Here is a 14,601-nt window from a genome sequence, read left to right on the forward strand (position 1 = left end):
GATTTCACTACCGATCAATTGCGGTATATTCCGAAAATAATTTTACTAAAGCATTTCGGTCGCTACGTAGAACGATTGTGGGAGAAACTGCCTGAATATATAAAAGTGGATCCGGAGGTGCGGCGCTACCGTCGATGTCTAGAGCATTATAATCGCCCTTGGCAACGAACACACATTGACGGTCCGGCGCCGCTTGTTAAAGATTGCGGCGAATGCAATTCGCGAAACAGCAGTACGGTGTGAATCATGGCGCTGGCTTGTTGTATAGAGCGATAAACGCACTCCCTTTCGAAATACATATACCTGGATATCAATTTTGCGGGCCGGGTACTTGTCTTGCGAAACGACTCGCGCGAGGCGATCGAGGTGTCAATCCTCTGGACGCGGCCTGCCGCGAGCACGATATCGCGTACTCGCGAAGCGGCGAACTCGCTGATCGACACGTCGCTGACCACGCGCTCGCCAAAAGAGCGCGCGAACGTGTCGCGGCTAAAGATTCGACTCTCGGCGAGAGAGCCGCCGCGGCGGCTGTATGGATGGCTATGAAATCGAAGACAAAACTTGGAATGAGTACAACGAAAATCAAGAGAAAAAAGAACAAAAGAAGAATAATCGCTACGAGAAAAAGAACGCTTCCGATAGCAAAACGCGGCGGCTTTTTACCCCTGCTACCGTTATTGGGAGCTCTCGGTTCTTTGGCCGGGGGAGCGGCGGGAATCGCGAAAGCGGTGAATGATCGCAAAGCAGCGCGACGACAACTGGAAGAGTTGCAGCGCCATGATCGCGCGATGGAAGGTCGCGGTTTATATCTCGCGCCGTACAAACGTGGAAGTGGCGTATCCTCAACGAGAAGAAGAGCTAAAAAAAAACTTCGCGTAAACAGACGCTAGAGATCCTCCCATCCGTCGGAGCAACGACAAACGAACAATTAAATCGCGCGGCGATACTCTCGCGCGTACCTCACTTTAGAGGTGTGTTTATGCGCAACGCGCTTCCGTCGCAAGCGCGCCGTGATGAAAGCGGCATTGTGAATTTAGATGACGCATCCGGATCGGGTACTCATTGGGTAGCGTACGCGAAAAAAGGGGACGACGCAATTTACTACGACGGTTTCGGCGATCTTCGTCCTCCGCGCGAACTCGCGCGTTATCTCGGGCGCGACGCGAACATTCGATACAATCGTCGCTCCGAGCAGACGCGCGATCAGAATATTTGCGGACAATTGAGTCTTCGATTTCTCCGAGAAGTTGATTGGAGGAATCGTCAACTATAATATCAACCGTTATTCGCCAATCGAACGCAGTTCGATCGTTCTCGCCGATCATGTCGCTGACTCTCACTCTTTCCGGACGAAGCAGTATTCTCGCGGCGAGTTATTTTCCGCCTCTCGATTTAAACGACGACGATTATGAATTAGGTTTAACCAATTTTGAAACTTATAATACGATACCGAATATAAATTCTACGAATAATAAATTTTACTTCGATAATAATGACGAGATTATCACAATTCCAATAGGATCTTACGAATTAAGCGCTATAAACGCGTATCTAAGAGCGGCGATTCGTCATAAACGACGAACGAGAGAGGAGGAACGAGAACGCGAAAATGAAAAACCGGAAACGAACGATGACGATTACATATACGATGTTGATGACGATTATTTCGAAGACAATGAGAATGGCGATAAAAGTGAAAATTCTATAACGCTTCGCGGTAACGATAACACTATGAGAAGCGAAATTAAATGCGCATATCAAGTAAATTTCACAAAACCCGATAATATCGGTTCACTCCTGGGTTTCTCATCTCGTGTATTACAACCGAATAAATGGTATGCATCCGATAAACCAATAAATATTATGGCCATTAACCTTATTCGAATAGAGTGCAACGTTACAACAGGAGCGTATCATAACGACAAATCCGCGCATACTATACACGAATTCGCGCCTAACGTTCCACCCGGATATAAAGTGTCGGAAATTCCAACGCAGATCATTTACCTTCCGATCATCGCACGGACCATTACCGATATAAACGTGCGTGTTGTGGACCAAAACGGAAAATTGATCGATTTTCGCGGCGAAGAAATTACGATTCGTCTACACGTACGACGAAAACGATAGAGAAGCGCGCGATGCTCGTAGTGAACGGATCGAACACGAGAAACGCGTCTATTATCACTGTCGCGCCACTTCTAAACGCAGAAAAGAGAAGAAAAAAGGGAGGAAGACTAACCGCCGCCAACGAGACTTTTCTGCGCTCTTTGGGTTTTGTCGTGCCGAGAACCGCTTCTTCGTAAAAAGCGGAATGTGCGACATTTTAAGTATCAGTGGGGAGCCAATCTTCGACGATCGCATCGTCAAGATCGAAACTCACACGTACAACCCTTACGCCAATACTACGTTCGGAAATAGCGATGAGATACGAATTCCTATACAACAGCAAGATTTGTATACGTTACCTTGCGACAGTTTTATCTACATTGAAGGCAGACTTGAGTCGAAGGAAGCATCGAGCGCGCAAGAGGAAATCGCATCGGTAACGAGATTAGTAAACAATTGCGCGGCGTTTATGTTCGAGGAAATTCGCTACGAGCTCGATGGCGTAGAGATCGATCGAAACAGAAACGTTGGAATAACGAGTACGATTAAAAATTACGCGTCGCTGACAGTCGAAAGAAGTAAAATATTAATAAACGCTGGATGGGACTTATTAGCAACAACTCATTCGTCAATCGGTGATTTTAATTTTTGCGTACCTCTTAACGTGCTATTAGGTTTTTGCGAAGATTACAAGCGCGTTGTGATCAACGCGCGACACGAGCTTATTTTAATACGAGCGCGCAACGATAACAATTGCGTTATATCGCGCGAAACACAAGAACCTAAAATCGTTTTGTTAAAAATACAATGGCGAATGCCTCATATAGTATTGAATGATGTTAATAAATTAAGATTATTGCGCACGTTAGATAGTGGACGATATTTGAGCGTCGCTTTCCGCTCATGGGATCTTTACGAGTTTCCGCTTCTACAGAGCACGACCAAACACTCGTGGGCCGTTAAAGCGGCAACACAACTCGAGAAACCGCGATATGTTATCTTTGCGCTACAATCTGGAAAGAAGAACGTTCTGTCTGAGGAGCCTTCTTTATTCGACGATTGTAAACTAACTAATGTCAAACTGTATCTTAATTCCGATTTTTATCCTTACGATGACATGAATTTAGATTTCGATAAACATAAAATCGCCGTATTATACGATATGTATTCGAAATTTCGAAAAACGTACTACGGATGCGAAAACAACGAAACACTCTTAAATCTAGATAAATTTTTAATTCACGGCCCACTCGTAGTCATCGACTGTTCTCGACAGAACGAGTCAATTAAAAGCGCCACTGTGGACGTTCGCATAGAGTTCGACTGCAAGGAAAACATCCCCTCTAATACCACAGCTTACTGTCTTATTATTCACGATCGAGTGGTAGAATACAATCCGCTCACTAACGTCGTGCGCAGAATCGTGTAAGCGCAACGATACTCGAAAAAATATGGAGACAGAATAAAACGCTTAGAAAAATCTAGAAAGAAACACTTCGAGTATCGCTAACAACGACGATGGACACACCGATTTTTGTCGATCTTCAAGGTTTCGTAGTTAACGAAAAATTCGTCGTGAAAGAAGTAGCCGTGTTAAGAAATGGTGTAGAATTGACGCATCACATCTTTCGCTCGCCGATGTCGTGGGATTTGCTCACGAGAGCGGAAAAATCGCGAGCGTGTTGGTTGATATCGAATCATCATCAGCTAAAGTGGAACGATGGACACACAAATTATGGGTCGATGAAAAAACTCGTTCGAGATGCCATATGTCGAGGATCTAATCCTGATTCGACGGTGCAGATCTATGTCAAAGGTCACGAGAAGAAGAAGTGGTTAATCGAGATCTTAGGAAACGTCGCCGACGATCGCGATATAGCCGTTTCTGTCGAGACTATCGACGCCGATTACGAAGACATCGAACGTCTGGAGACTCTGAACGCTTCGCGGGCCTTTCATTGCGGATACCACGCGAAAAATTGCGCGTTAGAAAACGCGTGTAAATTGCACGATTGGTGGTTTGAGCGACGCGATCGTTTGCGCAATATGAGCGATTGATTTTATATAAATTTAAGTTATATAAATTTAAGTTATATAAATTTAAATTATATAAATTTAAGTTATATAAATTTAAGTTATATAAATTTAAGTTATATAAATTTAAGTTATATAAATTTAAGTTATATAAATTTAAGTTATAATGTATCAAATTAATTATATATTTTAAATTTTAAATATAATTATAATGTATTAAGTCAATTATATAATCTATAAGTTTAATCATAAATATGTTATATATTGTTGCAAAATATACGTTACACGAAAAAACCGCGTTTTTTCTTTATCGCGGTCGCGTAACAAATTTAATTATAAATTTATAACTGTCCATAGATATTATTTTATCGCGATCGCATAATAAACTTAATTATAGAAATTTTAATTTAAGTTATAATGTATCAAATTAATTATATATTTTAAATTTTAAATATAATTATAATGTATTAAGTCAATTATATAATCTATAAGTTTAATCATAAATATGTTATATATTGTTGCAAAATATACGTTACTCGAAAAAACCGCGTTTTTTCTTTATCGCAGTCGCATCCTTTATCGCGGTCGCGTAACAAACTTAATTATAAATTTATAACTGTCCATAGATATTATTTTATCGCGATCGCATAATAAACTTAATTATAGAAATTTTAAATCTATTTAAATCTATTTAAATATACTATTTAAATATACTATTTAAATATACTATTTAAATATACTATTTAAATATACTTAATACGGACACAGATGGTTATTACGAGAAGCGCGAGAACGAGAGGATACGGAAGAAGAAAAGAAAAGCGTAAAGAATCAACGTTTCGCTTAATGTATAACATTTATTCATAAAAATTATATCTTACAAATGCGCTTTATTAACGCGTAAAATTACTCCGTGTCGAACGGTTGCGATTCGGGCACATAGTTCGCTAATTGTACATTCGCCCGCGATTTACCCTCGTTGACCGTCGCCGATTCGGCCTCGTCCTCCATTGATCGTAATTCGAGTTCGCCGATCGGTCGCGATTCGGGCTCCTCATCGATCTGTGATGCGACGACTCGCCTAACTTCGGGAACGGCGAAGGGCTCCTCATCGATCTGTGATGCGACGACTCGCCTAACTTCGGGAACGGCGAAATCGCGCTCGCCGCATCGACGAGCGTCGCGCAATGCGCTATGAACGCTTTGCGCTTGTGCGAGCATAGTTCTCATTCTATTTATTAAATCATAGAGCGATTCTCGCGCTGTTTTTACACAGCTCTCTATTTCTTGTCTAAAATACAAAAGTAAAAATTAATAAAAGTAAAAATTAATAAAAGTAAAAATTAATAAAAGTAAAAATTAATAAAATTTATTATAATTTATTATAATTTATTATAATTTGTTATAATTTATTATAATTTATTATAATTTCAATTAGATACTTATATTAAACGTGCGATATCTACGTCTTCGTTTAACTGAAAAGCGAGTCTAAACGAATCCGGACTATTATCGATAACATCTTGCGCTTCCACACGCAAATCCGTAGCGAGGTCTCCCAGAACATAGGATTTTATCGCGATTAAATCCCCGTTTACATTAATATAATCGGCCGCGTTAATGATCTGTTCGATTCGTTCCATATCGAACAGTTCACGACCGATTTTAATTCTCGTCACTTCACGTTCCGTCGTTTCGCGCTTCGTTATCTCACGAGCGAGAATACTTTAACGCTTCTCGAAACGATCTCGCGTTTTATAAAGATCGACGCGCGGGATGTTGCGGTACAATTTATCGATCGCGCCGCATCTTCCTTCCGCGACCGTTTCGTTGCCGGAAAGGAGATATCTCTACTCGCTCATCGAGTGTCCTTTTTAGAGGACAAACGAATAATAAAAATAGGAATAACAAAAAACATCCGTTAGATAATGCGCATTCCGAATACCTTGCGAACAATGAGATCATCATCGCCGGAAAAAAGTATCTAGGGATATTTAAAGGTATCTCTAATTTATCGTTACCGGAAGGAGATATCTCTAATTTATCATTACCGGAAGGAGATATCTCTAATCGCTCTTAGAAGACAAACGAATAATAAAAATAACAGAAAACATCCGTTAGATAACGCGCATCGTTGAAAGAGATATCTTTAATCGCTCATCGAATGTCGAAAACATCCGTTAGATAACGCGCATCGTTGAAAGGGATATCTTTAATCGCTCATCGAATGTCCTTCTTAGAGGACAAACGAATAATAAAATAGAAAAAACAAAAGAGGAACTCGAGCGCGTCCGCTAGATAACGCGCATTCCAAACGTTCGACGTCGAAAGAAACGCGTTTCCTTCTCCCTCTCCCCACCCACCCACATTATTCGTCACCGATAAAAATAGGCGTCTCGCGGAACGCGCGAATCAATCGCGCTCGGCGTCTCTCAACAGTTTACCGCGTTTTTCCCGTTTCGCGCGATGACTAACACGAGGACGGTTCTCACTCTAGCGACGATGCTCGTCGCTACGACGGTCGCCGCGCCCTTCGACTCGGAAAGAATCGAGGCGCTTCGTTTTCTGCGCGTATACGGTTTTCTAAAAGACGATGGAGAATCACTGTCGTCCGATAACGCGACATCTCTGCGTCGCGCGCTATCGCTGTTTCAAGAATATTATCAATTATCGGGAAACGGCGCGTTAAACGCCGTTACGCTTCACCTTATGCGTAAACCGAGATGCGGTCTCGCAGATATTCCCGATCGCGCGTATAGCCCGATCGCGCGAAAATGGCCGAAGACGCGTCTCGCATGGAATTTTCAGATGGCTAGCGAAGAAATCTCGCGAACGGCCGAAACTGCATTCGCGTTATGGGCGGCGAACTCATCGCTAACTTTCGCACGCGACCCGTTACACCCCGATATATCAATATCGTATCGAACGGGCGCGCACACTTACGCGAATCGTCGAAACGTCGGTATTTGCCCGGCAGCCTTCGACGGTCCGGGAGGAGCCCTAGCTCACGCGTTTTTTCCCTCTGGAACAACCGACTTCACATCGGAGATACACGTCGACGATTCCGAACCATGGCACGTGTATCTAAACAAAAATCCTCCCGACACGCATCATCTGCTACAAACGCTAACGCATGAGATCGGCCACGCATTGGGTCTACAGCATAGTATGCGCAATGACTGTATAATGTTCCCGTATATACCCGATATCGAGACCAGTTTCCAGTTAAGTTGAGCATAGAAGACATTCTCGCTATACAGAATCTGTACGGATCTCACGACGACGGAAACTATCCAACGGCGACTCCCGCGACCACCGCGGCGCCCGCGACGACGAGCGTCGCGCCGACCGACCCAGCGCGCGCGGATCTCTGCGCATTACGACGCGTGGACGCCGCGCTAATAATGAATCATCGATTATATATAGCTAATCGCCGCAACATATGGTCGGTCGACATGACCGAAAAGCGTTACGGTAGACCCATGACGCTCACGGATTACGCGACGTTTCTACCGGCGAATTTCACGCGTCTATCCGCCGCGTATCGAAGACCCTCGGGCGATCTCGCGCTATTCGCGAACGATTCGATCTACCTCGCGGAATATCCCAGTCTTAAACTAAAATCGGGCTGGCCGAGATATCTCCACGATATCGGACTTCCCCGAAACGTTAAAATCAACGCGGCGATAAATACGCACACGGGACGAACCTACGCTATATACGACGATGATAAAGTCGCGGAAATCGACGAGTGTCACATGATAGTCATTAGACACGCTCCATTAAAAGATATATTTCCCGGAATTCCGTCCGCGATAATGTCGACCTTCCGATACATCGATGGCAATCTATATTTCTTCGCCAAACGTCAGTTCTACGCCTTCAACGAATTTACAAATACCGTAACCTCGGCGGGTCCTTTCGATCTACACGCGCTCGGCATCGAATGTCCTACGGATGGACTGCTAAGGCAATTGCGCGATCTACTTAGTCGCGTCTATCGTCTCAGCGACACGATCGAAAAAGAGAGAATCGACGATGAGAACGACTACAGCGACCCTACCGTTATTTTTTAAAAATAGAATATATAAGAGAAAACGCGCGAAAGGGGAAGAAGCGATCTCTACGCGAGTATATAAAGACCGTCCATCCATTAAGCGCTTCATTATTGACGGAGAACACCGAAGCTAACGCGCGAAAAAGAACAAACGAGAAAAAACGAGCGACAATGTACGCGACAATGGGGGGGCAACCGCAGCAGCAACACTCATTCGACGATCGATCGAGACTAACCGAACGAGACCGCAAAGATAGCGCGGAATACGCTAAAAAAGCTAAAATGGACAATGGGTAAGACTATCGAACATTTATTCGAACTAATAATTCGCTAACACCGTTTCTCTCATCGCTTATATCTATTTTTTAGACGAGATCGCGATCGAACGCCAAGACACGACGCGGACGTCTCGATCGCGCGACCGCTCAGAATCTTAGGAAGACGCTATCCATTGACCAAAACCGCATATAAACATCTGGAAATTAGCGTTAACGTCAGCCGACCCTCTTTCGTAGAAATCGTCCTCGGAGATTGTCACGGCAAAGAGATCTCGCTAACGCCGGATACGTGGAAGGAACTGCTCGATCTACGACCCACGCTCCTGTCGCACTTTCGCTCCGACGAGCGCGACGAGGCGCGCCCGACGCCAATACACATCGGACAATTGACGCTACGATTCGGCAAACTCAACAATCTCCGAATACTTCGTCTCGAAACGCCTAAAATTCGCCTAGCCGTATCGAAGAACACCGTCGTAAATATATTAAATCTGGAACTTTGCGTCAACCGCATCGTTGCATCTTTAAGCGGTTTAACCGCGCGCGTGGACAACAAGCTAATTCGTTTCCTCGACATCGCGGCAGGCGCTCGCGATAAGGCGCTTATTCCCGCGATGATACGCGAGAGCGATAACTTCGACCGCAACGATATAATCGATTGCGAACTGCAGGCTCTGCTCTTCGGAGAATCGTGATACGCTCGCTCGCGTACTCGTATCGTCGTATTATTAATATATTAAAAAATTTGTAAAAGAAAACAATAAAAACACCTCTCCTCTTTCGCTAGAACGACGATATCTCTTTATTTCACGACCTTTCGAAGATTCGCCATTTCGCTAAAGCGACGAGCGCGCTCGCGCTAACGCGCGCCTCGAGAGGAGGAGAGCGACGAGGGACGCTCCTCCGTCCGCTCGACCGCCCACCGACGATCCCCCGCCCCTCGACGCCGGGCGCCCGCCGCCCGCTCGCGGATCGCGCGCTAGAAGCGGCGCGCCCCCCTAAAGAATCGCGACGGCGGACCGCGCGCTAGAAGCGCGAGTCGCGTCAAGGTCGCGAATCGGGAGGAACCGCCACCCCCGAACGCCATCTCTCGAGCGCTCTCGGCGACTCGTACCCACCGCTTCCCCCCGACCGCGCTTCCCCTTTCACCCTACTTACCCCCCCCTCATGCACCTGCCCAGCCCGCTCTCCATCCCTCGGGCGCCCACAAACTGCTCCGAAACTATCTCTCTCTCTTACTCCCCAACGATACCCTCTCTCTCACACTCACACAAAACTGAGCCAGAACCGGCCTTACTATCCTACTGACAACAGATAGAAGATTGTATAAGAACGGTGCGAGAATCGTTTTATAATTTATTAACGAAGACGAGGACTATGCTCGCGCAGGCGCAGAGCGTGCACAGCGCGTTGCGCGACGTTGCGCTAGCCCCCGAGCAATTCGAGTTTGGCGATCGCGACTTCGCCATCCCCGAATTAATCGACATGCTTCACGAACGCGAAGATAGACGGCGAGTCGTCGCGTCACCGATCGACGAGGAGCCCGAATCGCGGCCAATCAGCGAGGAGCCCGAATCGCGGCCAATCGGCGAGGAGTTCGAATCGCAGTTAATCGGCGAGGAACCCGAATCGCAGCCGATGGAAAACGAGGCTGAATCGTCGACGGACGACGAGAATAAATCGCCGACGAGTGTACAATTAGAGGGTTACGAGCCCGAATCGCAGCCGTTCTTCGAGCTGTAACTTTACACATTAATAAAATTTGATTTTTGTTTATACTTATATATTTCGTGTATCGCACGAACGCATTTATAAAATGCGATTCTTTATGAATAAATGCTATATATTAAACGAAACGTCGATTCTTTTCGCTTCTCTTTCCTTCTTCGATATCCTCTCGTTCTCGCGCCATCCTTCTTTCGCACCTTTCTTAGTAAGCGTTGGCGCTCTCTTATCGCGAAATGATACGCGCTCGCGATAAAAATAATATTCGTTTAATATGTAAAGATAAATTTATTTACAAAAATATACGTTTAATATAAAATAAAATAGATTTATTTTAATTTTATTATAATAATACTAGTCAGTTAGATAATCGAACACTTTTCTGACGGACATCTATAAAATAGAAGATGCGTAAGCTATTATCGTGGGAAAGGATACGCGACCGCGATAAAAGAAAAACGCGGTTCGTTCGTATAGCGTGTATTTTGCGACAGTATGACGAATACATTTATTAAAGCTTAAAATAAATGATTAAATTTATAGGTTATATAATTGATAATAAATTCGATACATTATATAAAGCTTAAAATATAATTAAATTTATAGATTAAATAATTGACTCGATATGCTATATAATATATACTATATAATATATGATGATGCATAATATACAATAATTCGATATAATTTATAATACGAACGAGTAGATATAAAGTAATATAATATAGAATCAATCACACATATTACGCAAATGATCGCGTCGTTCGAACCACCAATCGTGCAATTTACAAACGTTCTCTAACGCGCAATTCTTCGCGTGATATCCGCAACGAAAGGCCCGCGAAGCGTTTAGAGTTTCCAAACGTTCGATATCCTTGTAATCAACGTCGATAGTCTCGACGAAGACAGCTACGTCGCGATCGTCGGCGATATTTCCTAAGATCTCGATCAGCCATTTTTTCTTTTCGTGACCTTTGACATAGATTCTTATCGTTGAATCGGGGCTAGATTCTCGGCATATGGCGTCCCGAACGAGTCTTTTCATCGACCCGTAATTCGCGTGTCCGTCATTCCACTTTAATTGATGATGATTAGATGTCAACCAACACGCTCGCGATTTTTCTGCTCTCGTTAGCAGATCCCAAGACATCGGTGGGCGAAAGATGTGATGCGTCAATTCCGCGCCATTTCTTAACACGGCTATTTCTTTCGCGACGAATTTCTCGTTAACTACGAAACCTTGAAGATCGACGAAGATCGGTGCGTCCATCGTCGTTATTAGCGGTACTCGAAATGCGCGCCTCTATTATTCTCTCTTCATATTTTGAATATCATCGCGCTTATACGATTCTGCGCACAATGTTGGTGAGCGGATTGTACTCCACCACTCGATCGTGAATGATAAGACAGTAAGCTGTGGTATTAGAGGGAATGTTCTCCTTGCAATCGAACTCTATGCGAACGTCCACGGTGGCGCTTTTAATCGATTCGTTTTGTCGAGAACAATCGATGACAACGAGCGGGCCGTAGAATAAAAATTTATTCAGATTTAAGAGCGCTTCGTCATTCTCGCATCCGTAGTACGTTCTTCGAAATTTCGAGTACATATCGTATAGTACTGCGACTTTGCGCTTATCGAAATCTAAATTCATATCATCGTAAGGATAAAAATCGGAATTAAGATACAGTTTGACATTAGTTAGTTTGCAATCGTCGAATAGAGAAGGCTCCTCGGATAGAACGTTCTTCTTTCCGGACTGTAGCGCGAAGATAACGTATCGCGGTTTTTCGAGTTGCGTCGCCGCTTTGACAGCCCACGAATGTTTAGTCGTGCTCTGTAAAAGCGGAAACTCGTAGAGATCCCACGAGCGAAAAGCGACGCTCAGATATCGTCCGCTATCCAACGTGCGCAATAACCTTAATTTATTAATATCGTTTAACACTATATGAGGCATTCGCCACTGTATCTTTAATAAAACGATTTTAGGCTCTTGCGTTTCGCGCGATATGATACAATTATTATCATTACGTGCTCGTATCAGAATAAGTTCGTGTCGCGCGTTGATCACGACACGCTTGTAATCCTCGCAAAAACCTAATAACACGCTGAGAGGTACGCAAAAGTTGAAATCGTTGATCGACGAATGAGTTGCCGCTGATAAGTCCCATCCGGCGTTCTTTAATATCTTGCCTTTTTCGACTGACAGCGACACGTAATTCTTAATCGTGCTCGTTATCCCAACATTTCTGCTTCGATCGATTTCCACACCATCGAGCTCGTAGCGAATCTCCTCGAACATAAACGCCGCGCAATTGTTCACTAGCCTCGTCACCGTGGTTTCCTCTTGCGCACTCGGCGACTCTTTAGACTCGAGTCTACCTTCTATGTAGAGAAAACTATCGCATGGTAATGTGTACAGATCTTGCTGTTGTATAGGAATTCGTATCTCATCGCTATTCCCAAACGTAGTATTGGCATAAGGATTGTATGTGTGAGTTTCGATCTTGACGATATGATCGTCGAAAATCGGCTCCCCGCCGATGCTTAGAATGTCGCACATTCTGCTTTTATGGAGAAACAGTTCTTGGTACGACGAAGCCCAAAGAGCGCAGGAAAGCCGCGTTAGAGGCGGTTAACCTTCCTCCTTTTTTCTTTCTCTTTTTCACGTCTAGGGGCGATGCGATAGCGACGATGGGCGCGTTTCTCGCATTCGATCCGTTCACTACGAGTATCGCGCGCCTTTCTATCGTCTTCGCCGCACGTGCAGACGAACCGTAATCTCTTCGCCGCGAAAATCGATTAGTTTTCCGTTCTGATCCACGACACGCACATTTATATCAGTAATAGTCCGCACGATGATCGGAAGGTAAATGATCTGCGCTGGAATCTCCGACACTTTATATCCGGGTGGAACATTAGGCGCGAACTCGTGTATAGTATGCGCGGATTTGTTATTGTGATAAGCCCCTGTCGTGACATTGCACTCTACTCTAATAAGATTAATAGCCATAATATTTATCGGCTTATCGGACGCGTACCATTTATTCGGTTGTAACACGCGAGACGAGAAACCCAATAGCGAACCGATATTATCGGGTTTTGTGAAATTTACTCGATACGCGCACTTAATCTCGCTTTTCATAGTGTTATCATTACCGCGAAGCGTTATAGAATTTTCACTCTTATCACCGTTGTTATCGTCTTCGAAATAGTCGTCGCGGTCGTCGCCGACGCTGTATATATAATCGTCATCGCTCGTTTCCGGTTCCTCGTTCTCGCGCTCTCGTATCTACTCTCTCGCTCGTCGTTTGCTATGAATCGCGGCTCTTAGATACGCGCTTATAGCGCTTAACTCGTAAGATCCCACTGGAATCGCGATAACCTCGTCGTTGTCGTCGAAGTAAAATTTATTATTCGTGGAATTTACATTCGGTATCGTGTTATAAGTCTCGAAATTAGTTAAACCTAACTCGTAATCGTCGTCGTTTAAATCCAGAGGCGGAAAGTAACTCGCCGCGAGAATGCTGCTTCGTCCGAAAAGAGTAAGAGTTAGCGACATGATTGACGAGAATAGTCGAACTGCGCTCAATCGACGAGCGACGGTCGATATTATAGCGCGCGATTCCTCCAATCGACCCCCCGAAGAAATCGAAGACTCAATTGTCCACAGATATTCTGATCGCGCGTTTGCTCAGAGCGACGATTGTATCGAATATTCGCATCGCGCCCGAGATAACGCGCGATTTCGCGCGGAGGACGAAGACTCAATTGTCCACAGATATTCTGATCGCGCGTTTGCTCAGAGCGACGATTGTATCGAATATTCGCATCGCGCCCGAGATAACGCGCGATTTCGCGCGGAGGACGAAGATTGCCGAAACCGTCGTAATAGATCGCGTCGCCCCCTTTTTTCGCATATGCCACCCAATGAGTACCCGGGCCGGATGCGTCATCTAAATTCACAATGCCGCTCTCATCGCGGCGCGCCCGCGATGGAAGCGCGTCGCGCATAAACACGCCTCTAAAGTGAGGCACGCGCGAAAGTATCGCCGCGCGATTTAACTGTTCGTTCGTCGTTACTCCAACGGATGGGAGAATTCCTAGCGTCTGTTTACGCGAAGTTTTTTTTTAGCTCTTCCTCTTCTTCTCGTCGCGGACGCGCCACTTCCACGCTTGTATGATGCGAGGTATAAACCACGACCCTCCATTGCGCGATCGTGACGCTGCAATTCCTCCAGCTGTCGTCGCGCCGCTTTGCGATCGTTCACCGCTTTCGCGATTCCCGCCGCTCTTCCAGCCAAAGAACCGAGAGCTCCCAATAACGGCAGCAGGGGTAAAAAGCCGCCGCGTTTCGCTATCGGAAGCGTTCTTTTCCTCGTAGCGGTCGTCCTCCTTTT

The 14,601-nt window shown here is 44.9% G+C and overlaps 2 protein-coding genes across 2 annotated transcripts; one reads left to right on the forward strand and one right to left on the reverse strand.

Annotated features, from left to right (window-relative positions):
• The first annotated feature begins 6,609 nt into the window (after window positions 1–6,609).
• Window positions 6,610–7,377, forward strand: LOC138935247 (interstitial collagenase-like). Its single transcript, XM_070299700.1, has one exon. The coding sequence runs from the start codon at window positions 6,610–6,612 to the stop codon at window positions 7,375–7,377; it is 768 nt and encodes a 255-aa protein (XP_070155801.1).
• Window positions 7,378–11,543: 4,166 nt separating this feature from the next.
• Window positions 11,544–12,764, reverse strand: LOC138935248 (uncharacterized). The gene has a single exon (XM_070299701.1). It carries the CDS (start codon window positions 12,762–12,764, stop codon window positions 11,544–11,546), a length of 1,221 nt encoding a protein of 406 aa, XP_070155802.1.
• Between the last annotated feature and the right edge of the window lie 1,837 nt (window positions 12,765–14,601).

Source organism: Polyergus mexicanus, unplaced genomic scaffold (genome assembly GCF_030449975.1).
Source record: "Polyergus mexicanus isolate NDT 795.1 unplaced genomic scaffold, iyPolMexi1.0 SCAF_8, whole genome shotgun sequence".
Lineage (NCBI taxonomy): Eukaryota > Metazoa > Arthropoda > Insecta > Hymenoptera > Formicidae > Polyergus > Polyergus mexicanus.